This window comes from Eutrigla gurnardus (assembly GCF_963514095.1).
Source record: "Eutrigla gurnardus genome assembly, chromosome: 3".
Taxonomy (NCBI): Eukaryota; Metazoa; Chordata; class Actinopteri; order Perciformes; family Triglidae; genus Eutrigla; species Eutrigla gurnardus.
In genome coordinates this window covers 4,653,234-4,679,367 of record NC_139917.1, presented here as the reverse complement: position 1 = coordinate 4,679,367, position 26,134 = coordinate 4,653,234, and the positions used below count along the sequence as shown (strand labels likewise).

Genomic DNA, 26,134 nt, shown 5'->3' with positions numbered 1-26,134 from the left:
ACAAAGATCCACCAAAGCCTTCCAGGGAAAATTCCAGGTCCGGTATTACCAGTTCACCTTATACCAGCGTCTGATGTGGCCCCTGATACGGTGTGACATCACCTCAATGACAGCCCTGAATATAGAAGCAAAGTCCAAACAACTATATCAGGAAATGGCTGGGCTTCCAACGCAGCACTGTTTGGGAGAACACCCTGAATCTCCTACTAAAACCCATCAGCCTGGGCTACAAACAGGAGAAGGTCAAGCTTGTGTTCAAACTGAGAGACCCACCTGCCCTGCTTGTGCGAAACACCAGAACACAGGTTTGGACAGGCTGTTAGTTGACCAGGCCATCAACCATCTGTAACATCAGGAGATTGTTGGATTACCCCAGTCAGGAAAGACAGACCTTGGATGGGGAGCCACACCCAAATTGTGGTCCAAAGCATCAAAGAATGAAGGGAAAGACCTTGTGATTTCTGAAGTAGTGTAAATGGAGGAGGAGTGCCACAAGATATGAGCTGTGAGTCAACATCAGCAAGGCAGATGGACAACCTGGGAGGCCGTCGTCAACAGGACAGTCAAGTGGGCTGACATAGAAGATGCCCCAAGCAAGGCTTAGCTCATCAGGTACACCCTTCCCAGTCCCCAGAACCTGTATCTGTGGTACAGCTCAAAGGACAATTGCTGATTCTGCTCCTCCCAGAACCCAAGCCTGCAGCACATCCTTTCTGGGTGCAAGGCAGCATTGATGCAGGGTCGGTACCGATGGTGTCACCACCAAGATCTTGCACAAGTTCACTGAAATCCTGGAGACACGCAGGCTGGAGGCAACCAGGAGAAGTTCCCCAACGAGATCCACACAACCGCCTCACGGCCTGACATCGTCCTCTGGTCCACTCCAACCAAAACAGTCATAAAGGTGAAACTGACTTTCCCACAGGAGGAGGGTTTAGAGGCTGCCTTCAAGACAAAGAAGGAGAAGTACCCAGTGGGACCTCCACCCAGCGACTCCTGAAGAGCCTCGAGGCTCCAAGAAGAAGAGGGAGTTTTTTGGCTCTGGCTCCGCAGAAAGGACAAAGCATTGGAAAGGACAAACATGGGTCCTAGGGCCAGCTGCAGGGCTCTGGCAGGAAACATTAGTGAAGGGTGGCTGCCGGCTGATGACCATAGTTGGCCCAATGGCACCGGCTCTAGGAGTTTTGTTGGTTCTGAGTCTGAGTACCGTGCCTGCTGTTCACCTCAACCAGTTCTGGATGCATCAGGCAGAAATGCCCAGCAGGTAGAGCCATCTTTCCCCATCCTGCATGTCTTTGGACCGTGGGAGGAAGCCACAAGAAACATACAAATATGAAAAAGATATGATAAAAAAATATTTAATGCTCTGCTATGAAGCACTTCTCCTCCATTACATCTCAGAGGGTAACATTGTACTTTTTACTGCACTACATTTATTTAATAATTTTAATAGATTATGATGTGTTATTACAGATTAAATTACCAGCATTATTTTAAGTAATTCAAATAAGCTCCTACTTAACCACCTGTAACATTAAAGTAATCAATACATTATTGCCCAATTAATATCCTATTTATTATTCATTATTGGATGAGTGCTTTTACTTTTGCTTCCCGTCGTGCTGAATAATCGCCAGGGGAGACTGCTGTTTGGAGATGCCTGGTTGTTAACGCAGAACAAGAAGACGAAGTCGCAGCAGCATCGACGTAAAACGGAAATGAAAGCTACAATTAAGGAACTGATATTGAATCTCAAACGAATTAAGGTGAATTATGAGTTACGGGATATTTTCCAGACACGTTCTGGGGAGAAATCTTATCCCCTTTTGTTTCAGTATCTAAGGAGAACAAAATTGGTAGAGAGAACATAATTTTGTTTATTATTATTTATTAAATATGAATATGTTTTTCCTTTGTTTTTAATTGTTTATTAATAGTGTATAAAGGGCTGCACGGTGGTGTAGTGGGTAGCACTCTCGCCTCACAGCAAGAGGGTGCCGGGTTTGATTCCCGGGTCGGCCCCGGGTTCCTTCTGTGTGGAGTTTGCATGTTCTCCCCGTGTAAGCGTGGGTTCTCTCCGGGTTCTCCGGCTTCCTCCCACAGTCCAAAGACATGCAGGATGGGGATAGGTTGATTGATGACTCTAAATTGCCTGTAGGTGTGAATGTGAGCGTGAATGGTCTTCTGTCTCTACATTTCAGCCCTATGATAGACTGGTGTCCTGTCCAGGTGTACCCTGCCTTCGCCCAATGACAGCTGGGATCGGCTCCACCCCCCCCCCCCCAAGCGGTAGACACTGGCTGCGTTTCAATAACAGTTTGAGTCGCCCTCGCTCACTTGCCCTAAGCACTTGCCCACGGGGGAATCCCCGCCGCCATCTTAAGGGCTGTTCCATTTCTCTGAACAGCTGAAGTGAACTCCGTGAGATCGACCCTTGAGGGCTGAGTGATCGAGTGAACAACGATAGTCACTTCAGAGCTGTATATCACCCACAATGCATTGCAGTGGTGCACAAAAAATATGTCCATGCGGTGGCGATAATGAACCTCAAACACCAGTGTCTGCTGTCTATTCACCACCAAGGAAGAAGAAGAAAGAAGAAAGTAGATCTTAAATTGTGCAGTTAGACTGTCTGTTGCAGAGTTATGGCAGAGCCCACCGTTTACAAGTGTAAGTACTAAGTATATAAGCCGATGTATTGCCATCAAGCGTAGAATATGTCTTCGTCTCAATGAAATGAGTCTCCGCATATTTTGTGTAATTTGGAATAGGCAGTATAGCGCTACTCCAACAACGTGTGGTTGATCCATGATTGTCTGGGCTGTTAGTGAACGAGGGCAGGTGTGTTCCATTTACCTCTTTCACTCCCCCTCCGCCCTCTTTCCCTCCAAGTGGCCTCCGTGTGACGTCATAGCAAGGGCTGAGGGCAAGTGAGCGAGGGCGACTCAAACTGTTATTGAAACGCAGCCAAACTGTTATTGAAACGCAGCCAATGGATGGATGGATGGAATAGTGTATAAAGTCCCGATTCACACTCCATACCAGTAGGTGGCGGTAATGCACCAAAAAGTTGTTTGTCAACCGCCATAAAAGACCAAGAAGAAGACGCAGCAGCAGCCGCAGCAGCAGAAGAAGAAGAGTGAACGCAGTCAGTTAGCACCCGGCTAACGTGGAGCTAAAGCTAACGTGATGTCTACAGCCTCTAAAGTGGTTCTGGGAGTTTCGTTGGTTCTGACTTTGAGTACTGTGGCTGCTGTTCACCTCAACCAGTCCTGGGACAGACAGGTAAACCGGTCCGAGCCGAACTGGGCTAACTATTAGCTATTAGCTTAGCTGTCGAGGTTACCGGGGCCGGGTAGGTCACAGGAAGTTAACTGACTGTTTTATAATTTAAAGTTAAAACCTGAGAATCTTAACAGACACGGTGTAAACGGCTGACTTAACTGAAACAGCCCACTGTAGCTACCCGCGAAAGATAGATACAGCAGCGCGGTCTGCGTCAAGCTAGCAGCGAGTGAAAACATCCGGTACAGGTTTTCAGAATAGAAGTGTTGTTATGTCCCACCTTCTTTCACTGGGAATCACTTCACCATACGGAATATAGATTCTGGACATTTAATTTCAGCTTCATATTAAATATGCAATATGTGAAATGTGGCCAGAATTAGAAATTAACAAACATTATCAAAATAATGTCTAGAAGTGACAGTGATGATGTTGTCAAAGACATCTATGTATCAGAGGCCAAGGCAAACCTCAGCCAGCCCTAAGTATAAGCAAACTTTTAATCTGGTGCCATATCATCAGGTCAACATGTCCAATACTTTGGTTTATGACAAACAATTGTAGAACTAATGACATTCAATCAGCCTAAGCTGGATTTGTGTTGTTTGAGCATGTTAGCATTTATTTCAACCAAAGCACCACTGTGTTTCACAGAGTTGCCTGGTGATGTGATGTTTTTTTGTGTTTTCTGCTCCAGCGTCTCCATGAGGGTGTAGTCAGGGATCTGGAGCGGCTGCAGAAGAAGAAGGAGAATATTAGGCTGCTGGAGGAGCAGAGGACTCTGACCACACAGCTGGAGGAGGAAAGAAGACGCAGACAGACGGAGCTCCACCCACAGGACCCCTGAGACCGGTAATCACACCCGTTCACACAGAAAAGAGAAAACATGGCAGTAGGGATGTTCTGATCTGATCTCAAAAACGACTGAGGGCCACTGCGCCCGATGCGATCCTTTGTTTTCCTTTCCTTTGACAGTCCACCTGGGAGTAGAGAGATGGAAAAACATTTCCACTCCCTTATTCTTTATGAAAGGAGGCCTTTGGTCAAATTCATCGGTCGGTCGGTCGGTCGGTCGGTCAACTTTTATATTGATGGATTGACAAGGAGGGATTCTTCTCGGGGTTAACAAACTCAAGTTTGAGTAAAACCTATTTTGTGGAATCCACCAGGTGACCAAACCATTGAGTCCGGTGACATGTTAGGTTTTATGAGCTATTTCTGGGGTCTACTGCCGTCGAGTACATTTCCAGAGAATATATTCAGTCTTTTCAGAGAAACTTGGTTGATGATCCAGAACTGAACCACGTTATCTGATTGACCTGGTGTTTACCTGTGCAGGTGTTGTAGTGATGGACAGCAGCAGCGAGCAACTGGGTGGAGCTGAAGATGAGGCGACCTGCACGTCGGCCTCAGAGGGTCTGGAGGAGGGGGAGGTGGAGGGAGAGACTCTGCTGATAGTGGAGTCGGAGGATCAGGGCTCGGTGGACCTGTCACATGACCAGAGCGGGGACTCTCTGACCAGCGATGTGGGCGAGGAGGCCGAGGGGGGCTGGGCCTGTGAGGACATGTCCTTCTACTGTGACCGCTGCCACAAGTGGGTCCCTGCAGGTGAGACTGTACAACATCTGATGGAGAATCCATGCTTGTGTCTCACGAGGGACATTTTTAATGGTTCCACCGTTTTGTCTGTGTTTATTAACAGTTAAAAGAAATATTAAAGATAAAACCCTAAGAGACTTAGAGAAGCTTTTCACTGAAAGGAGAATAGTGCTGGTCCACCTTAAAGTTCAGCCCTCCTTAAGTGGGCTGGAGCTGGAGCAGCCAGAGATGTTGCTAACTTCGGGGCTAATCTCCTACGCTTTAATTATCAGCTGTCTGGCAAGAAGACATGGGAACTTAGCTTGTGTCTAGTTGTTACATTTATTCAACGACATATAAACTGTACCCACAATGCACTGCTACATTCATGCTGTAATGTTACGGCTGACTTCATACTCATGTCACACACTCTCTCTTGACCGGAGACTTTAACGCTAATGTTACATCAGGCTGTAATACATCGGTGGACTCTGATACACCGATACACTCGCCAACGGTCTCTCCTTTGCAGCTGCAGCTGTGTTGTGCCGCAAAAGGAAAGAAAAGGGGGGAAAAAGCACTTCTATGTTCTTACCTATAGCACTTTGATCATAGCACTGTTGTTCTTAAGGTATCCTTGCTGAACAGCTACTACTTTACTCAGACGAGGATCTAACACTTGTTTCTATTTTTTAGCTCCTACTTTATCGGCAATGACATGTTGTGGTTTCTCTGTTTTGACAAATGTACTTATTGTAAGTCGCTTTGGACAAAAGCGTCTGCTAAATGCCCTAAATGTAAATGTAAATATTGAGTTCGGGGCTACGCATCGAGTCCAGGCTTACCTTCCGACTTTGTTAAACCTGTTTTATGTCTCAACAGGGACACTAGTGTTGTTGTGACATTTTAACTGATGACACTTGATGAAACTAGAATACGACTGAGACACAGTTTGTCTGTCTCAGCTCAGCTCAGAGGGGAGCAGCCCAGCTACCTGAAAGGAGACAACTTCTTTAAATTCCTCTGCTCTGACTGCTCCGAGGATGGAAAAGAGAGCTTTGAGAGGATGAGACTCACGTGGCAACAGGTAAATACACAAACACAGTAGTTACACACTTTAGTAGTAGTAGTAGTAGTAGAATGACATTGAACTGTTGTCAGGATCATGTGACTGGTACAAAAGAAAATGGTGAACTTTGTTAGTTGTTATGGTGACAACACACTAGGAAGATGGGAGACGGGAGACGGATGTCTGGATGTTCGGTAGCTAGTTAGGAAGCAGAGTGAAACAGACTACATAAGGATATACTTTAACCCATACCATATGTTACTACTCCACTACTCCGCTACAGAGATCCCTATGGATTTGAATGGGGACACTTCAGAGTTGATGGCTGAAAGCATCACAGCTTGTGCAGATGATTAAATGGCTTGTTCTCATATTTGTGCCAGGTGGTGATGTTGGCCATGTACAACCTGTCTCTGGAGGGGACGGGCCGACAGGGCTACTTCAGGTGGAAAGAGGACATCTGTGCTTTTATTGGTCGGCACTGGAACTTCCTGCTGGGAACGAGGTCACTATGACTTTTATTAACACATCTGACTTTATATCCTATCCTGCTTTCACTGAACTTACTGACGTATACGGTCTGTTGATGACATTATCACGTGTGTCTCTTTCTTTTTTCTTTATTAAACAACACTGAATTTGTAATCGTCCTGTGTTGACCAATCAGAAACCAGCATTTCAGTCTCTGCTGAGCTGTTGATCATCTCAGTGGTCTTTATTCAAAATTTCAGTTAATTTTGCTTTCGATAGCTCGTCAGTTCTTAACCTTAGCAGCCCTCTGAAACCCACGACATCACCGTCAATCCTGGCTGACATCATGTCATGTTTAAGGCTGGCTCGGTCTAAAAGCAGCTCGAGCTCAGTGAAACTGAGTAAAGAGAAACTGACTGCATCTGCTCTTCAAGGCCCTAGAAACTTAGAGCACTGATACTGAAGGAAGGGATTAGACTTCCACAGTGTAAATCATGCTATCAAAATGTAGGTTTTTACTGTTCCACAAATTAATCCAGATGGAAATGCAATTACCTTTTAATCAAAATTTAAAATGCAGTAGATTCACAGTATAAGCCTGAGTTTGAATGTGTTTGTGTAGTTGGAGACAGTGGACTCGCGTTTACACCTCTACAGCTTGTTCAGTTCATGTCGTTGATGTGTGTCGTTTACATGCAGAAAGAAACATTGACTGGTTAAACACACCGGCATCCTGATTCACAACATGTACCAACACTGTCACCCTTTGGCTTTACATGAAGACATTTACACTATACATGGTGGCATAACACGTCACCAGAATGCAGGAAATGAAGTGTCTGATTCTTGAAAGGTCCCCCCCCCCCCCCCTTAATGACACCCCACCCCGGCACAGGGGCTGTTTCTCTGGCTCGCTCACTTTTCTTATCGAGTCAGGCCGACCGCAAAGTCGAACATGAACACTTCAACGCGTCCTCTCTGGTGGATTATGTGTTGGATGAATTACAGGAGACGCTTGGACAGATTCAGAAAATATGCCGAGGCTACTTTTATCAGAACATTTGGTCGGTAATTAGAGCCACGTTGTTATTCACTCGTTTTTTAAAATGTGCTCTGCTTGTACCCCAGTGAACTCTGCCTGGTTCAGCACATCCTGTCCTGCAAACTTGATTTGTCAAGAAGATGATTTGTTAACTGTTGTCGTGTTTGACCTGGTGACTGTCTCACACCGCAGGAAGAAGACGTCAACATGGTGGAGCACGGTGGCCGGCTGCCTGTCGGTGGGCAGTCCCACCTTCTTTCGGTCTGGAGCGCAGGAGTTTGGTGAGCCCGGCTGGTGGAAGCTCGTCCAGAACAGACCTCCGACTCTGCGGCCAGAGGCAGACAAATCCACGACCAAGGCTAAAGGTAACCATCTGCACTGATCAAGGACATCTCTGTCAAAATGTGGCAAAAATGACACTGAGCTGGTATTTTTACCTGCAGCGTCAAAACCTGCCATGGACCCGATCATCACTGTGGAAGGCTTGAGGAAGCGCGGAGCCAGAACCCCAGTGGAGAACGCCATCCAGTTGAAGGAGAAGCGTTGTCGCACACAAGAGGCCAAAGACATCCGGCGGGCTCAGAAGGAGGCGGTGGGAGGCTATACCGACCACAGTGCATCCTCCACGCCTGTAAAACTGGGAGGTGGCCGCGGGGGGAGTGCTGGACGCCGGCCCGACCTCGTCCTGGAGAAAGGTGAGGTCATTGATTTCTCCTCCCTCAGCTCGTCAGACCGAACACCGCTCACCAGCCCGTCGCCATCGCCATCACCTGATTTCTCTGCCCCGGGGACGCCAGCTTCTCATTCGGCAACACCCAGTCTGCTGTCTGAGGCCGACCTCATCCCTGACGCCATGCCTCCACAGGCTCTGTTCCACGGTGAGTTGATGTTCCATGAATGAACATTTACTGAGTTATCTGCCATGATGTAAACACTGATGGCCAGTCCTCTCTGCTGCTTGGACCTGCAGACGATGAGGAGATGGAGACCGAGGGAATGATCGACCCAGGGATGGAGTACATTCCTCCTCCTCGCGCCAACCTTGTCGCCCGCAAGAAGCTGCGTCCAGCACCACCACACATCAAATGCGAGGCAGAGAGCGAAGACGACGAAGGCCTGGAGCGTGAGGAGGACTTTGAAGAGCCAGTGGGACGCAGTGAAGGTCCGTCTCACTCCGCTGGGGGGGGTGTTAGTGCAGGAGGGCCCGAGCGGAGGAGGATACCTCATCCGGAGAAAGCAGACGGAGCTGGCAGCCGGACTCCTCGCTTCAGCTCCCTCAGTCTTTATGAGGAGAGGATGCTGCTGCGCCGGCTGGATGCCTGCCCGCTGGCCTTGGCCGTCACCCCGCAGGCCAAACGCCTCCATAGGAAGCTGCTGGTTCGCCAGGCCAAGAGGCAGAGAGGGCTCCCCCTGCTGGACATTGACCGGGCAGTCTGCGCCACCCTCAGCCTGGTAGGAGGCATCTATGGTGCCCAGCTGACTGGGACCCTGATGCAAGGTGGACTCTTGGGGAAATACTGCACTAACAGCCAGGAGCTACGTATTCTTGATCGCTTCCAGGTATTTCAATTAATTTCAATTAATCCTGGTCTATTTCAGTAAAACTGACACGGTCTATCTCATATTTATTTACCTCCCTATGTGATGACATATCCCATGTCCTAGCACCCAATTTCAGCAGGAAGTGGTTAATGTTAAAGCTACAGTAATAGCATTAATACAAAAATAACATTTTGTCATTTTTTGGTAGCTGCATTTGAAAAAAGAGAGTCTGCTCAAGCCGATAGGCAGTGCAGGGTTTAGGTTTCACTGTTTTCAAAATGCTGATCATTTTGCTACATAGTGCTCTACATAGAACTCCCCTATGTAGGGAGTAGGGAATGATTTCGCACACAGCCTGAGTCGCATGATGAGCTGGATCAATAATATCAATATTACATTCAAACCTTTCATTGAAAAGGAATCATTTATGATGTTGATTTGGTTAATGATTTTTTATTTGTTCTACATAATCTAAAAAGACCCAAAAATACAGAAGAAGACTCCAAAGAAAGTATTTCTGGAAGAACAGTTTGTGTGAACGTTGTTCTGAACCCTCCGCCAACATTGTTCTTACTAGTTCTCCAACAGTGAGCTGTTAACAACAAAGTATGAGAGAAATTGCATCATAGCTAAGTAGCTACACTTCACTCATTTTGGATACTGAAGCAGCAGTAACATTTGAAATGAGACTTGTCTATGGTAAGCATTAGACAACTGTGGTTACTTCTGCAAGATTGTAGACTGCTTTTGTTGTGGATGCCGAAGTTCCTTAAAGGACAGTGAGAGAACTACTGATATAAATTGCATATACATGTGTTTGTGTGCAGACCAGCCTTTCTAGCAGAAGGGGCATCCAGCAGCACTTTGTGTCCTTCTGGCATCGTCTGATGGGAGCAGAAGGCAGTTTGGACCAGACCATCAAGAGTCCATACACCTCTCGCATCCTGAAACCATATATCAGGTAAAGTACTTTCTAAAAGGGTCATTTAGAAAGTCCAGCAACCCTATTTCAGGTGAACGGAGTTCTTGAACCTTGTGTCAGGTAGAGAGTCGTCTAACCTTCCTTCAGGTAGAGCTAGTCTTCTAACCTTCCTTCAAGTAGAGCTAGTCTTCTAACCTTCCATCAAGTAGAGCTAGTCTTCTAACCTTCCTTCAAGTAGAGCTAGTCTTCTAACCTTCCATCAGGTAGAGATAGTCTTCTAACCTTCCTTCAAGTAGAGCTAGTCTTCTAACCTTCCTTCAGGTAGAGATAGTCTTCTAACCTTCCTTCAAGTAGAGCTAGTCTTCTAACCTTCCATCAGGTAGAGAAACTCTTCTAACCTTCCTTCAGGTAGAGCTAGTCTTCTAACCTTCCTTCAGGTAGAGAAACTCTTCTAACCTTCCTTCAGGTAGAGATAGTCTTCTAACCTTCCTTCAAGTAGAGCTAGTCTTCTAACCTTCCTTCAGGTAGAGCTAGTCTTCTAACCTTCCCTCAGGTAGAGCTAGTCTTCTAACCTTCCTTCAGGTAGAGCTAGTCTTCTAACCTTCCCTCAGGTAGAGCTAGTCTTCTAACCTTCCTTCAGGTAGAGCTAGTCTTCTAACCTTCCCTCAAGTAGAGCTAGTCTTCTAACCTTCCCTCAGGTAGAGCTAGTCTTCTAACCTTCCTTCAAGTAGAGCTAGTCTTCTAACCTTCCCTCAGGTAGAGCTAGTCTTCTAACCTTCCTTCAATTAGAGCTAGTCTTCTAACCTTCCTTCAAGTAGAGAGACTCTTCTAACCTTCCTTCAGGTAGAGAGACTCTTCTAACCTTCCTTCAGGTAGAGAGACTCTTATAACCTTCCTTCAGGTAGAGCTAGTCTTCTAACCTTCCCTCAGGTAGAGATAGGGTGCAGTCGAATAGTCAAAAAATAAGGTCCTAACTCCTATTCCTAACTCCTATTCCTTGACCTCTGGGGAAAAGGTCACAGGGTTTAGGAAAGGCGATAGGAGAACTCAAAAGGACAAAAGTCGGCCGCGGTGCTCAGAGAATCCGACCAGACTTTCACTAAGCTACGTCATTAAAACGCGACCGCTGATGATTGACAGCTGATGATCGGCACCGGCGATTGACGTGCGTCTGCACTGGAGAAACTACAATAATGGACTACAAAAACGCGTCGTCCACTTCTCCACATGTTGGTTTTATAAACGGCTGGTTCACTGACCGGCTTCAGGTCCAGCAGCTCCTCCTTCCTGTTTGACTGTTTGCTGTATTTACATTTAATTTGTGGTTTTAGTTTCGTTTTTGTCAAGTTTGTAACATGATTGAAATAAATAAAAATACCATTCAATTATTATCACTGTCCACACATTTATCATCACAATTGCAATTACTATATGTCTGCATGAAAGTTAATGTTAAATATGCAAATAGGCATATCGTTTGTTTTCATGAACGGCCGAGGTGTGCGGCACTTTAAATGTTACTCTCGCAAAGAATTGTGGGTCGGCGTAATCTCCTTTCCTTTCGCATAGGAAGGTCCGTTGCATCCTATGCTAAAGGAGCTCTGAAAGGAAGCATTGGAGCTCCTTTCCTTTGCATTTAGAGAATCCGAACAGCTCTTATCATGGCGGTTTACTTCCGGGTCACTTCTTCAGTTAGGAACCTTCCTAAGCAAAATAGACTATTCGACTGCACCCATAATCTTCCTTCAGGTAGAGATAGTCTCCTAACCTTCCTTCAGTAGGTAGTACAGCACTGTGTTGGGTTTTCAGGAGGGATTATGAGAGTCGTCCAGTGAAGATGAGGTTGTTGGAAGAGATCAGAGCTTACCCTCACAGGAAGGAGCCTGACTGGGTCCCTGAACCCAACGCACCCATCGACTACTGCTACGTCCGCCCAAACCACATCCCCTCCGTCAACGCCATGTGTCATGAAACCTTCTGGCCAGGTAGCACAGGCGCACATTCTCTTAGTTACTTAGAACCACCCTGTCATGAATCTGTCTCTCTTAACCTTAATGTGTTGGCTTTTCCTCCAGGTGTGGACCTGTCAGAGTGCTTGCAGTACCCGGACTTCAGTGTGGTCGTCCTCTATAAGAAAGTTGTGATCGGCTTTGGTTTCATGGTGCCTGACGTGAAATACAACGAGGCCTACATCTCATTCCTGCTGGTCCATCCTGAGTGGAGGAGAGCCGGTATTGGCACCTTCATGATTTACCATCTCATCCAGGTGAGGCTTCAGAGGTCACAGTAAGTCCAGCTGTGAGCCATTTTTAAGCCAAATACCAATATGGAAGCCAGAGAGAGTCCCCAAACTAGAAAATCTCAATGCGTTTAATCAGGTAGATATTCATGAAACTTTCTGTCAGAGAGAGTCCTCAAACCTTCCAACAGGTAGGTCCATTCCAATGCCAATGAGGAGCCTCATTGCAAATGCAAGTATACCATTTTAAAGATGCAACATGACAAACCTTCTTGATCAAAGGAAAGACCTAAAGAACATTTTCTGTAACACTAACGCTACTAAAAATGTGTTTTTCAGACATGTATGGGGAAAGACGTGACACTGCACGTGTCGGCCAGTAATCCTGCCATGCTGCTTTATCGGAAGTTTGGCTTCAAAGCGGAGGAGTACATACTGGACTTCTATGATAAATACTATCCTGTGGACAGCACAGAGTGTCGCCACGCCTTCTTCCTCCGACTGAGACGCTGAGACGAGGACCACACTGTTATGTCACGAGTTCACGTACAGGCCCTGCTGGACTCCTGTCAGTGTTGAAGAGACAATCCAATAACAACACCAACCAGTCTGCAGCACAATGCCTGGCTCAAAGGCAGCTGGGCAGCTGCTGATGGGGCGGGGGCAAGTTTTTCAGTCAGTCCAGAGATTCAAGCTGTACCCCCAGTTAGAGACTGATACCTCCTGAAGCAGTGCTGACGAAAACTTATTTATCTGTACTTTTGTTATCATTGAAAATGTGTATTTTGTTGCTTTCAGAAGAAATTTACAACCAGGAAATTCTGTCGACCAGTAATTCAGAAAATCTCACCTGTGATTCTTCAAGGGCAGAAACTCATGTCACATTGGGACTAACAATGTATGACAGTGAACTCTCCGATGATGTCTGGTTTCATATGCGTCTTGGTCAGTTATTAACTGATTTTGCGGTTCATTCACTTCATTGTTTGTCTTGTGGTTCAGTTTTCCCATTAAAACCAAAATGAGTTTTAAAATGAAACTTGAGGAACCGGCTGCTCTGTCCTTCTTTCACATTCAGCCGTTTGTGCTGATGTCGCCCTCTACGGATAACGAAAGCTGCTGTTTGGGTCCGTTTTCTTGGTTTAAGGTGAAACAGTTGTATCAGTTGTTAGCTAAAATAAAATGATCAAAATGGAAGTGAGGCTATAAGCTAAACTGAATGTCTGCTACTGCTATCAATGTTTCAAATGCTATCAAACACTTTTTTTTTAAATCATTTTAATTAACTCCCAATTCGGTTACAGCATCACACAGACCTTTTATGTTTGGTCATATCCATGTTCACAGGAGCGCTGCATATTTACACGACACTACAAACTGTGCTGAGCATCTAATCTGCTTTTTTCTGGGGCTCCAAGAAATGAAAAATGTTTGGGTAAAAGATGCGCTTGTCACCTGGATTATGTTTATTGTAATTCATAAAATATGCCGCTCTGGTGGCAGTAGACTTGTCTGTGTTTGTGATTGGTCAATGTCACAAATTCCACCCCTTTTACGTGAAAGTGCTCTCAGACAGAGGAGCCCCTGTGGAGTTACTCAGTTGATAATTAGCGTCGTATGGTTTAGTGATAACAGTTGTTAGTGTAAAACACAATTCAGAACTTGGAAAAAAGTTTTTACACAGAGTTTACCTCCTACATAAAAATGGCCATCTCCATTCAGATCACGCCTTCAGTCTTTAAGCAGGGTTCCTTTAAATGTCTTCTATGCGGGGGCGGTAGAGTTGGCGGCCCGTGTACCGAGGCTAAGTCCTCACTGCAGCGGCCCCGGATTTGAATCCGACCAGCGGCCCTTTGCTGCCCGTCGCCCCCCTTTACTCCCACGCTGTCCTCTCCATGAAAAAAACACAAAAAGGCCAAAAGATTATACTGAAAAAAAAGTCTTATATTTTCAGAAATATTTCCCAACACTAGTTGTTAACTTAAAGATGGTTATTATATACACAGTTTCTCTTCACTGCTGTGGTCATTTCCTCTGTAGATGACTGAAGCTCAGATTTGTTACACAAACCATAAGCTGCTGGCATCCATGCAGATGCCTTGGGACTGGAGCACAGTTAGATTGGAGATTTTTGAATTCTGAATATACCCCTCTATGTTCATCATTTTGCAAACAAAATTATTTAATTTGTTTTAAAACTAGAAAACAACAATAAACCTGGCAGTAGCATAACAATGACACTTGTTTATAAAGCACAAAATTCCTTCACGGCGAGAAAACATTTTCAAATATTGCTCCAGTTTGATCTCAGCTGCATGGAACCGGTGGAGGCAGTGAGGTTCAGTTGAGGTTTTCCCAGTTTGCCCAGCAGGTCCAGTCCAGTCTGAGCAGCCAGCAGAGAGACCATGTTGTTGCAACCCAAGTTGACTGCGATGTCGTACGCCGTCTGACCACTGGCATTCCTTCGCCTCACACCGGCCTTACAGCTGAGGATGATGGAAGACAGGGATGATGTCAAGAAGGTGTCTTAAGGTGATTCACTTTTCTCTATTGGTTTAAAAAACACCAATTTTGGGCGATTGGGGTGTTAGGCTGATACCTGAGCAGGGCTCGAGCACAGTTCAGACCTTCAGAGCTCAGAGCTGCAGCTTCATGTAGGGCCGTGTTCATCATCCTGAAGACGACATCAAAGCTCTTTACTCAAATATATATATTTCTTCATTTTTTATACAGGAAAGTTTCATAGTAACATTAAATTACAGTTCAGTTCTGTTCTGCAGAACATGAAACATAAACCACAGTCATATCACATCAGGATGAACACATTTACAGGACATTAGCATGGGCTAGGCTGATTCAGACAAATAAAACAAAATATACAAATAGTGCAAACTACTTGAACAATACATGAACAATCAATGAGTGAGAAGGTGATTTGGGTTCATACTGCTAGTAAACCAGGCGATATGTGTCTTGCTATTCACAGTGAATACAGCTTAATTAAAGGTCCCATATTATACTGATTTTCATCAATTCCACACAGCTGTCAGAGGTCCAACAACACTACTCGATATGCATTGCCCCAAACCCATCCATGGTCCTGAATTTCAGCTGTCTCAAAGTTGCTCAAATGAGCTCTGCTGAGAACAGACTGTTTCTGTGTCTGTACCTTTAAATGCTAATGTCTGTCATCCCCTACTTGGAGAGAGACAGAGAGGATGCAGCTTACGCTAGCGATAGCATGCGCCAATGTTTACGTGGATGTATTCCTATGGCTCGCCTATGTGTCTCAGGTGAAGTTGCTGGGTCCCGTATGGTTGGGACAGATCCTTTTACGAGGGTCAGTGTCGAGGCAAAGCCAGCTTTGTACTGACCCTCGTTACTGAAGCAGTCCGATGTGAAGTGGTTAGCACACCATACAAGCTAACACGGACCGTATTCGCACATTGTCATTAAAAATGAAACGCAACCACCGTCTCTCCTGTTCTTCTGTAGCTGGGACAGAATATAAGCACTTATGTTGATTTGTACAACCAACAACAGAGCAATCTGTGTGTCTAGCTCTGAGCGACCACATTGTGAAACACCGCTATCTCACTGCTGTCTCACTGCAGGACACACCGAACTTCACCTCGGTGATGAACGCCCCCTCTCAGATATCTCCTATCATCAGAGGAGTTCGGCCTATGTAAATTACTCCCTTGGTTACGTAACGACGGGAGCTGACTCTGAGCAGCCTGTAGGAGTGCCGTTGTACCAGTGGGGGTGCTGCAGAGACCATGCAGGAGTCGCTTGTTTTCCTCATCCTGGGAGTTCACAGGCTCATGGAGGACCAGTTTATAGGTAGAGACCAGAGAAAACCTGTTTTTCATAATATGGGACCTTTAAATTCACTGAGCACTTCTGGGTGATGTCATGAACTCTGGTTTGATTAGCCGGTACTATGGGACTTCACAACATGTACAAATAGTGGTTATTTCAGCCATGATGGATGAAACAAAGGGCTCGTTGGAGATGAACTGCTCCTCGCCTGGAAAGAAGACGAGAGCAGGCGGAGCAGCAGGAGGCGGAGCCTAAAAGCTGCGCTCCGGTCGGACAGTTTCCATCGGCCTTTGAAGATTTGACAGGAAGTCATAGAAAAAGTTACATCCTGTACCTGTAGGCTAGGCATATAGGTATTATTGCACAGAAGTAGTTTGACAGTTATACTGTATTAAATATGTGTGTGTTTCTGGTGGGGTTTTTTATGTCTGCCTCTTAAAGCACACTGTTGGCTAATTGCTAGTTTTGATAAGGTCTATATAAATAACCACTATTATTATTGTTATCTATTTTTATTATCAACCACATGAGATATGTTTGTTAACAGATTGAACTTGCACAACAGCTCACAATTTCACGTTAAATATTAAGACACGCACAGGAAATTTAGCATTTTCTATGAAACATTTGTTGTCAAAACTAAGAGCCAATCAGCTCTTAGATGAGGAGAGAGCCAAGAGTTTCCCATCATGCCCCGGGGCTTGCAGTCGGGAAGAGCAACTGCAGTAGGCGAATTCGACTTGATGTAGCCGCCTGCAGCGCGCTACCTAACGTGATGTATTGTGGGTTGAAAGCGATGCATGATGGCTAGAATTGTGTCCGACTTAGCAGCCGACTGCAAAGACGTCACAGGGTCGCGACCATATCACGTGACCCAAAACATCGCGGGAACAGGTTTTTAAGAGCCGCTTCTTGCGGCGCTTGGCAGCGCGGTCTACGACGGCTGCAACCGGCTTGTCCACACCTCCGCTACAGCGGAATGGTTCTCATTGGTTAAAAGTTCAATGACGTGTGTTCAGGTCCGCACTCGGTGGCCACCTTGTGGTGAAATGATTTAATGATTTGCCTTTTTATTTTGGTCGCATTGATCTCATGGCTTGATCTAAAGTTCCGTGCATTGTGTTGTGAGTAGGCCTATTTATATGTGAGGTCTGGTTAATACAAACATAGAATGATAATACAAATATACTGAAGACACCTGCAGCTCTCGTCGGCGTGGTAAGTCAAGTCAAGTCAAGCCAAGACCATCCCGAACAAGCCTATTGTCTGGCTCTAAAAACTGCGTCCGACTTGATCTCGTGGGAATATCGTGTCCCACGTGTTCATGATTTGAGCATTAACGCCTTCATTTTGACAGCGTTAGTAACAACCTATTAGAATGACCACATCTCGTCTAACCTTCCAGACTGCTGGTCCACGTTGGCTCCTCGCTGCACTAAAACAGGAAGTACATCATGGTGACCGTTTATCACAGCAATAGCCAGAGCGTGTCTGCCATCACTGCCGCAGCAGGAGGGATCCGCCCCCTGGTGGTCAATGAGGAAATAGACAGACCAGATCAGATCATATTTATAGTCTGAGTCGTATTGACCTGCTCCAATCACGTTGGAGCAGGCTTTGGTGGAATGCAGGTAAACAGTGTAAACATGAGTAAAGGACCACAATGGAAATAAGTCTATGACTTTTTGTGCTATCCTTGACACTGTTTTAATGCATGATTTGTTCCAACATTTATTTCAACGGATTGTCAAATAAACTAAACTAAACTAAACTTAAAGGGGTGGAACACACTGGCGATGATTTAGGTTTTTATTTGTGTAGAATTAGTTGTAAACTACAACTCCAGTCTCCCATCTCAAGTTTCTCAGCGGACTAAACAACGAGCAGTACGGGAACAGGAAGAACAGACTGCTAGTTGATTGGTACAGAGATCAGGTGACCCGAGGATGCCGCTGATTGGCTGCAGAAGCTCATACCTGATCCAGGAGCTGCTGGATGATGCTCATCTGACCTTGACCTGGACCCAGCTCCCTCAGAAGCTGCACATCCTTCAGCTGGAAGCAGGAGAACTAATCAGAGAGGAGCTTTCATTTCTGACTGACAGCAAGTCAGTCAGGTGGCTTTAAGGCGGGTCCACACCGCACCGACTGCCCGACTCGCGTCGGTAAATGAAGTCGGGCTACTTAATATGGCCGACTCGAATGGCGGATTACACATTTGAATCGGCTGAAATGAACGCCGACGTGGGCCGATTCGAGCGACCACACCAAGGAGACTCATGTCACGGACGCCGACTCTCTCAAAGACGCCGATTTTCGGTCCGGTGTGGACCTGCCTTTAGACCGAACATGTTTCTTCTTCTGTTGTATCAGTCAGAGGTGCATCAGTGTTTCTTACCTGAGGTCTGGGTGTCAGGTTCGGTTTGGGCTGTATCCTCACACCTGAGGATTGTTTACTTCCTGTTGGACATGCAAATGAAACCACAGACAAAGTGAGTTCAATGAACTGCGTGAACATGTTAGCACCATTAGCATTAGCTCAGAGAGGATTTCCCTCTTCAGAAAGTCTTGACTGAATGAAATGATGAACAACTGAACTTCATTGTGACATTTTCTGGTGTGCATTAATTTGTCAGGATACATCACCGTCATTTTAATTGTCAATTTTTTTTTAAAAAGCAACAATTTGATTGCATTAAATCTGTAGATTGACCCATCCAGGCTGCCGTTTGTCTGAATGATGTAACATGTTGAGCTTAGAGGATTTATCACCAGTGAATGTCCATTTAAAGTGTCTTACCATGGTCGGCAGATCGCTCTGTGACGCCACTCAGAGTCTCGGTCCGACCTGCAGGCCCAACACCTTCACCTGCTGGACTCACCTGAGAACACGCACACTGTCAGTCACATGACTTGACTTGAACCAATGGCAACGGTCAGGTTCTGTGATTCAGAACAGACCTGTTGTCGTTCCCGTCTCGCTGACACAAAGCTGACGGTCACACTGACCTCATGGCAATCCTCCTGAATCACAGCAGAGACCATCTGAAGGAGAGCAGGAACATAACACGTCACTTGACACACAGGAAGTGAACCACCACTATGGTACCTGGTCAGGTGATCAGCAATCAGAACCCAATTGACCCGCTAACAGACCAGTCTGTAATTAAAGTGAAAGAATGACGTCACTGCTGTATAGGAAAGGCCAGGTGAGGTGTGGCGTACCCTGCCCAGACGAGGCTCTCCCAGCAGAGCCCTGAAGGGGGCGTTGTTCTGAGCGTAGCTCCTCAGATGAGCACAAACATGGTCCAACTGTTTCCTCCAGTAACCTGAGGGCATGGACAGGTGATGAGAACAGCAGCTCCTCACAGGAGGTCAGGTCAGTAGTAGTTCTAGTGGTAGTACTAGGAGTATTTTACCTCTGCCCAGCTGATGGAGGGCAATAGTAGTACCAGTGGTAATACTAGGAGTATTTTACCTCTGCCCAGCTGATGGAGGTCAGTAGTAGTACCAGTGGTAGACTAGGAGTATTTGACCTCTGCCTAGCTGATGGAGGTCAGTAGTAGTACCAGTGGTAGACTAGGAGTATTTGACCTCTGCCTAGCTGATGGAGGGCAATAGTAGTACCAGTGGTAGTACTAGGAGTATTTTACCTCTGCCTAGCTGATGGAGGGCAGTAGTAGTACCAGTGGTAGTACTAGGAGTATTTTACCTCTGCCTAGCTGATGGAGGGCAGTAGTAGTACCAGTGGTAGTACTAGTAGTAGTATTTGTAGTAGTACTAGTAGTATCTTACCCCGGCCCGGGCTGATGGAGGTCAGTAACGGTTGGCGGTCCCTGGTCTCCTGCTCCCTGCTGAGTTGTTTCGTCCTCTGTTGCTCCTTCCTCTCTAGCTCAGTGGCTGATGGGTAATACAGTCCAACAGTCTGTGTATACTGCTCAGCAGTAGGCGTGGCTAACTTTGTGCTAGCCAGGGGGTTGGGGGAGGGCGTGGCGTGCCAGGTGGCATCATGGGAAGTTGGGGCTGAAGCCTGCTCACAGACAGGTAGAGAACAGCCTGTTTAATGTGTCATACGTTGTATTATGAATAATATGAGCAGTGTGACGTGAGCGGTGTAGCGTACCTGGTTGATGGCAGCGTACCTGGCGGGTCTCGTGGTGTCCCCGCGAGATGCGGGTAGGGGCGGGGCTTCCAGGAAACCGCCACAGGCTGCACAGTAGGAAGCGTATGGGTGTCCACTCGCTCCACATCTCCGACAAACCACATACCTGGTTGTGTGACTGGGCTAGGAGAACACAATTGCCCACAATGCTTCACTCTCCACACTGGCTTAGCACAAAGACTGGAAACACTGGATCCGTCAACAATACAATTAAATAATAATAATAATAATTATCTGTAACCGCTGTGTGAAGATCGGCATCCGTGGGCTAGCCAGATGTTACTTCAGTATATCATTACATGTTCACAATATTAAATACAGCTTCATACATGTTCTGGTGAATGTTTGACCTCACGAACACTGGGAGTTCTTCACTAGCTGTTGTCTAGGTGGGTTCGACGTTGTTCAGCTGACAACATAAATGACTGTCTCTTCACCTTTGAGCCGCACCAGTCGCAGTATCTGGCATCACAGCGGTTCAAACGGTTGCATTTGGAGCAGGTCAACATCCTGCCGCCTGCTGACCGGACAGAGGAGGCGCTATTCCCACCACCGGCCACCTGCAGCACACACACACACACACACACACACACACACACAGGAAGTTAAATATCTGCAGAGCAATCAGTATAAATGTAGCATTGAGTCTTGGTGTGTGTGTTACCGGCTGCAGGTGACTCTCACAGGTCAAACAGCTGGAGATGTGAGCTGGATTCCCACTTCCACAGCAAACACACACCACATGCTCCTGCACAGTAAACACACGGAATTAAGTCACTGCTAACACATGTATCATGTTGGGTGACATAAGAAAATAAATGATAACGTACAAACTGTGGACCATTTTAACGCATCACTAAAAAAAAGTACTCTGTTGTAAGCGGAAGATGATGGGTGGATGTGAGTTGTAAACTAGCTACTTGCGTTTTTCCTTAGCTGATGGAGGGTCACGGGACGTACTCGTACACATAAAGCCCTCTGAGGCGATTTTGTGATTTGGGGCTGTATAAATATTATTTAATTGAATAGTGAGCCAACGTCAGAGGGTAAAACAGTCAGCTTGTTGGAGCAGCCCTGGAGTACCCATGCAGTAGTCTGTCACCCACACTGGGCGAGCGGATTGGAGCAGCATGTCATGCTGCCGCACGCCACCAGAGGGCTGAGTGAGGCCTGAGGCTGGACGCCACGGGGAGAGTGACTACTTCTACTGACAGGCTTACTAGTGACACACAAGGTTCATTCCAGCCCAGAGCAGCAGGGGTTAATTTAAAGAAACCTACTAGGCCTCTGTTATACTACGTACTTTTTAGTTGAACATAAGAAAGTAGATCAGTTTCAATAGACAGACTAAGTCCCGCCCCTTCCAGTGTCCCTCATGGTCCCTTTTTTTCTGAATAAATATGTACGGTAGTCAACAGAGCAACACCAATCATAATTGATCCCTTTGAGTTTTACCACGAGTACACAACAAACGTGTGTGTGTGTGTGTGTGTGTGTGTGTACCTGCAGCTTGAGGCTGGACTGTGGACGTAGTTGTTGCTGGACTGAAGCCCCACAGAGGAAACAGGTCGGAGTATTCACAGGAACCGGAGAGTTACAGAACACACAGCAAATCATCTGACAACCAAACACACAACAACTCAATTAATCACACTGTTGAACTGATAAACTACATGGTTTACATCACTACAGTTTCCACACTACAACACTCAAAACTGAGGAACCAGAAAACAAAACTAACTTCAACATGAACAACATTGTGAGTCCTGAACTAAGAGTTAAAAATGTTCTTGAACTGAATTTGTGAAGAGTACAACAGGTGGTGTTGGGATAAATACAGTGTCCAGTTTATGCAGTACAGCAAGCTCAAACTAACAGCCCATAATAAATCCGCCTTCATGAAGTGTTCAATTGGTAGAATGTGTGAGAGGAGGCAGCTACGGTTACAAATGATGCACAGTTCATGATGCTATCAGCGGTTGCAGTCCATCCTTTGCAGGGTATTTAGCTGTTAATGACAGGGGGCCGTGCAGGTGAATGTGCAGTACCTGTCCTCCCTCAGCAGGGGGCAGGCTTTGCTCAGGTAAGGGAGGAACTGCAGCTCCACACTTGGCACAGAATCTAGCAAAAGGATCCGAAGGACGGAGACTCAAACACTGAGCACACCTGGCAGGACAGACAGACAGGTAGAGAGTGAGACTGCTGTTATCAGGGTTACATGGGAGCTTTCTCTTCTTCTACTTTAACATGAACTCTTCCTGTTTCTAAAGGGAAACTTCAGGTTCATCCTCTGATATTGATCACAGTAGAGTAGTGGACAGCTCCTTCCAGAGCGTTTTGTGTCCAAGATCGCATATCGTACAAGAAAAATACAAGAAGTTAGATCATTTGTGAAGAGGATCTTCTTTTAGGTCCACTTTCCCAACATGCATTGTTGTGGATTAATTAGTATTTTCATAAAGCAAAATGTCAGAGTGAAAATCAGATGTGTTAAATCAGCAGAAAGGTGTGCTACACGGTTCTACTTGAAGGTTTGGCCTTTCTATTTTTATTAATAACCTTCCATATGCAGATGAGATTATGAATATAAGAGGAGACTTTGTTAGCCAAATCACTGCTCAAGTGGACTAAATCTTGTACAATGATAACATGATTATTATACTCAACATGTAAATTAGTTTTTCCAATTAGAAGGAACCCAAAGTCAAATTTTCTGTCTTTATTTGGCTTATTTATTGTTATTCTATCACTGACTGTTACTCTACAGATTGATATTTTCTATTACGATACAATCTATCCTCAAGTCTTTCTTTTTGTTATTGGGTAGATTGTCTTATGTTTGTCTGTGGCATTGTTGTGTATTATTATCTAAGTGTTTGTTTTGAGATGCTGTTGAAAACTATACATGTACATTTGTAGGGGTTTATCCAGATGTAATAAGTCTGACGAAGTGAATGGAAGAATATTGATTGTAATATATTGACCTTCACATCAGATAATCAGCAGTTTATTTCACCAGATGAAACCAATAGATAGAGATAGAATCAGAAAGTCCTTAAATATTCATGAATAACCTTCTGGGGGAAAAAGTACAGAGATAAAGGAAACTGAACAAATATCATTATGTTCATTAACCATCATATTAGCATCTTTGTGCGTACCGCAGGAAGTCGGTCTCTCGGTGGATACGAGATGTCTGTGTGCTGCTCAGCTGCTTCAACACATCTGAACTCTGATAGACAGGAAACACGACAAACTCAAAGTCAACTCAGACCCGTTTCAGTACCACATGTGCTTTTAGCTTGGTCTGTTTACCGCTGACTGGGGATGTTGGGAAGATTCAGTTTGTAGTTGTTTGGTCAGAGGGCCCAGCCGACTGTTCAGAAAACGAGGACCCGATCGAGAAGAGGCGTTTCCCATCATCGTCATCTCTGAACACAAACAACGGGAAGAAGGAATGAAGTCAAATCCCAGTAAACCTGTTTAGTTGAGTTTCTAACAGAGCTTTGAGTTTGAGTCTTACTCTTCCTGGACTGGATGCAACATGTCTGACTGTTCCTTTATGTCCAATTATAAGAGGTCACCTGTCTGCACACTAGGTCCTGAACAGTTTGTCTCTAAAGCTAACAAATTCAAATTAAGCCCTACATTTTAGCTTTGAGTGAGAAATATACTGTATCCTCATCCCTTGTTCCAGTCAACATAACAGCTGCTTATAGGATGGACTGCTGATTATCTGGCTAACAACATACAACGCATAAATCAGATAGACTTGGAGTTTTTATGGAAGGTGTTTCTTCTCTTTTTATAGCGCTAGGCTAACAGTTTCCCCCTACTTCCAGTCACAAATCACAAATGCCTTTCAGCGAGCTATTAACATCCAATATAATGCTAATAATGCTAGTTGTTTTTTCTGGCTACACTGAATATCAGGCCTGCTTTAGTCTTTGTGCTTAATTAGGCTAAACATGTCTTCTTTCTTTTGTCATTACTGCTAATATTCTGTTTTTATTAATTCATTTCTTTTCGTGGACCTTGACTAACAGTTTGCAGACTCCGTAGTACAGTCTGACTAACAGGAAGTAGAGTGTGTGTATTACCCTGCCATTAGCCGCCGCTACTATTTTAATTATTATTGCAGTACCCAGTGTAACAGACCTGCAGGCCTCAGTGAAGAACCAGCAGAATTCTCAGCAGGCAATGAGGTTCCTTCAGACGGACGCTGAAATGGAAACGTTCCACATTAAACTGTTCCTGCAATCACATCCTGTAACTATAAATCATCAGGATGTTCATTCAGAGACATTAACTCTGTCAGAACTAGAGAGGGTGATGGAGAGACTCACTGTCAACATTCTGATCCTCTGCAGGAAGCAGGCAGATGGCAGGAGGGGCTGATGGGAAATGTAGTCTTACCTGCTGGTCACTCTGCAGAAAGTTCTCCTCGTCCTTCCTGTTGTTTGAATCCACAAGTTCAACTGAGAAAACCTTCGTCACCGTCGAGCTCTCTCTGCCGTCACTACACAGACAAATGTTAGTGATCCAAAGAGTTCTGTGTGCATGACTTTGATGAGGCAAAAGACTGATGACAGAACGTGAAAGAGGAGATTATCACAGAGTCACAGAAGCTAGTAGAACGGAGGCTGGACAGGAAGTGATGTCAGGTGAGCAATCACCTGGTGACGGCTACAGCTCTGACAGCCACTCGACCAGCAGGCAGCAGGATGGGCCTGCTGTACTTCCTGCTGCAGCCTGCTGACCCCTGCTGCACCCCTGATGGCTTCGACCCATCCAGAGTGAAGAAGATCAGCACTTCGGGAGTGTCTGCGGAGAAACACCTGTCAAATACACCTGGTGGCACTGGTACTACATAGCACCAGTAGTGCCACTAGTACCAGTGTTTTTGTTCAGAGCAGTGAGTGTGTGCATGTGTAGTGGCCAATGTGGAGATTTAATAAGTCTGAAAACTAGAGATGATGCATTTGAAGGGGTTTATGTAATAAGTCTGACAAAGTAAATAGAATATTTGTTGTAATATATTGACCTTCACATCAGATTATCAGCGGTTTAGTTCACCAGTTGAAACCAATAGATAGTGATAGAATCAGAAGTTGCAACAGTAACCCGAACTCGCCCAATGCAGTCATTCAACCCGACTGCAACTGGAACCACAAATATGAATAAAGACCATAAAAAAATGATACCTGACGCATGTGCTGCATCTTTAATGTCATTCAACCAATGATGCTACGTTATGATATAATATTAAATTGATATTCAATTAGTAAATAGAATAGTAAATAGTATGCATGCAAATTAAGTGCTAATGTTTTACATTATTTCTTTCACATGTCCAAAAGACTTCAACACAGACAGACACCTGGATGGACACCATGGACAGACAAATGATGGTGTGTGCTTGTACCTGACTGGATGGAGACAGGTGTGTTGGTGTCAATGTGGCTCTTGAGTCTGTGTGTCGGTTGGATGATGGGAATGATAAGCGGAGCTGACACTGCTCCTGCTGCCATGACGACGGCTCTCTGTTAATCAACCAATAAACGAATCAATCAATCAGCACAGATGGTGGAAGAACTCCGAGTATTTACTTTTTTGCTATCTATCGTTTTTTTTTCAATTCTCATAACAAGCATAAATTATTACAGTGTAACTCTATGAGATCTCAGATAGAAAAAGGTTGCGGAAATAAAAAGCAGTCATCTCATGTCTGGTATATTATTATATGTATCTTAATACTCATAATACTACACACTTGCCTTCGTCTACTTCCTCTAGCTTTTTTCCTCGTGCTGAGACAAAATAAAAAACGAAAAGAAATACAAAGTGATGTAGTAGACGTCACGCCACGCACGCCTGTTTAAACATACAATAATAATGGAAATAATGAATGAATGGCTTCTTACTTCAGATTAAAGATCAGATAGAACAGAAGAGACTTCCGTTAAACTGCTGCTTCCCGAGCCCCGCGTACTGACGCGTCAC

General features: G+C 45.3%; 3 protein-coding genes across 3 annotated transcripts; 2 read left to right on the top strand and 1 right to left on the bottom strand.

Annotated features, from left to right (window-relative positions):
- Positions 1-3,109: 3,109 nt before the first annotated feature.
- pet117 (PET117 cytochrome c oxidase chaperone) lies at positions 3,110-4,759 on the top strand. The gene is made up of 3 exons (XM_084005622.1): positions 3,110-3,285; positions 3,983-4,137; positions 4,624-4,759. Exons 1-2 carry the CDS (start codon positions 3,190-3,192, stop codon positions 4,130-4,132), a joined length of 246 nt encoding a protein of 81 aa, XP_083861748.1. The 5' UTR covers positions 3,110-3,189; the 3' UTR covers positions 4,133-4,137; positions 4,624-4,759.
- Positions 4,635-13,192, top strand: kat14 (lysine acetyltransferase 14; the record flags this gene model as incomplete). Its single annotated transcript, XM_084005621.1, has 10 exons — positions 4,635-4,893; positions 5,829-5,950; positions 6,316-6,437; positions 7,638-7,810; positions 7,889-8,323; positions 8,416-9,005; positions 9,815-9,948; positions 11,719-11,894; positions 11,985-12,175; positions 12,488-13,192. The coding sequence occupies 10 exons, from the start codon at positions 4,635-4,637 to the stop codon at positions 12,659-12,661; spliced, it is 2,376 nt and encodes a 791-aa protein (XP_083861747.1). The 3' UTR covers positions 12,662-13,192.
- A 285-nt stretch (positions 13,193-13,477) lies between these two features.
- Positions 13,478-26,118, bottom strand: dzank1 (double zinc ribbon and ankyrin repeat domains 1). Its single transcript, XM_084005259.1, has 22 exons — positions 26,056-26,118; positions 25,905-25,941; positions 25,557-25,670; positions 24,808-24,955; positions 24,548-24,650; positions 24,290-24,353; positions 23,447-23,562; positions 23,293-23,363; positions 22,180-22,297; positions 21,635-21,748; positions 20,796-20,879; positions 20,569-20,691; positions 20,093-20,254; positions 19,765-19,999; positions 19,195-19,298; positions 18,931-19,014; positions 18,770-18,851; positions 18,368-18,429; positions 17,947-18,024; positions 17,369-17,496; positions 14,748-14,822; positions 13,478-14,634 (listed from the first exon to the last, which is right to left on the bottom strand). Exons 3-22 carry the CDS (start codon positions 25,660-25,662, stop codon positions 14,433-14,435), a joined length of 2,259 nt encoding a protein of 752 aa, XP_083861385.1. The 5' UTR covers positions 25,663-25,670; positions 25,905-25,941; positions 26,056-26,118; the 3' UTR covers positions 13,478-14,432.
- Positions 26,119-26,134: the final 16 nt, after the last annotated feature.

Bases quoted from the DNA above. Each gene is read 5' to 3' on its own strand.
- pet117 (XM_084005622.1), top strand. From the start codon at position 3,190: ATGTCTACAGCCTCTAAAGTGGTTCTGGGAGTTTCGTTGGTTCTGACT. The intron at 3,286-3,982 runs GTAAACCGGTCC...TTTCTGCTCCAG, and splicing joins ACCAGTCCTGGGACAGACAG to CGTCTCCATGAGGGTGTAGT.
- dzank1 (XM_084005259.1), bottom strand. From the start codon at position 25,662: ATGGCAGCAGGAGCAGTGTCAGCTCCGCTTATCATTCCCATCATCCAA. The intron at 20,880-21,634 runs GTACACACACAC...TTTACTGTGCAG, and splicing joins AGTCCAGCCTCAAGCTGCAG to GAGCATGTGGTGTGTGTTTG. The intron at 18,025-18,367 runs GTAAGAAACACT...TCCTGCTTCCAG, and splicing joins ACCTGACACCCAGACCTCAG to CTGAAGGATGTGCAGCTTCT.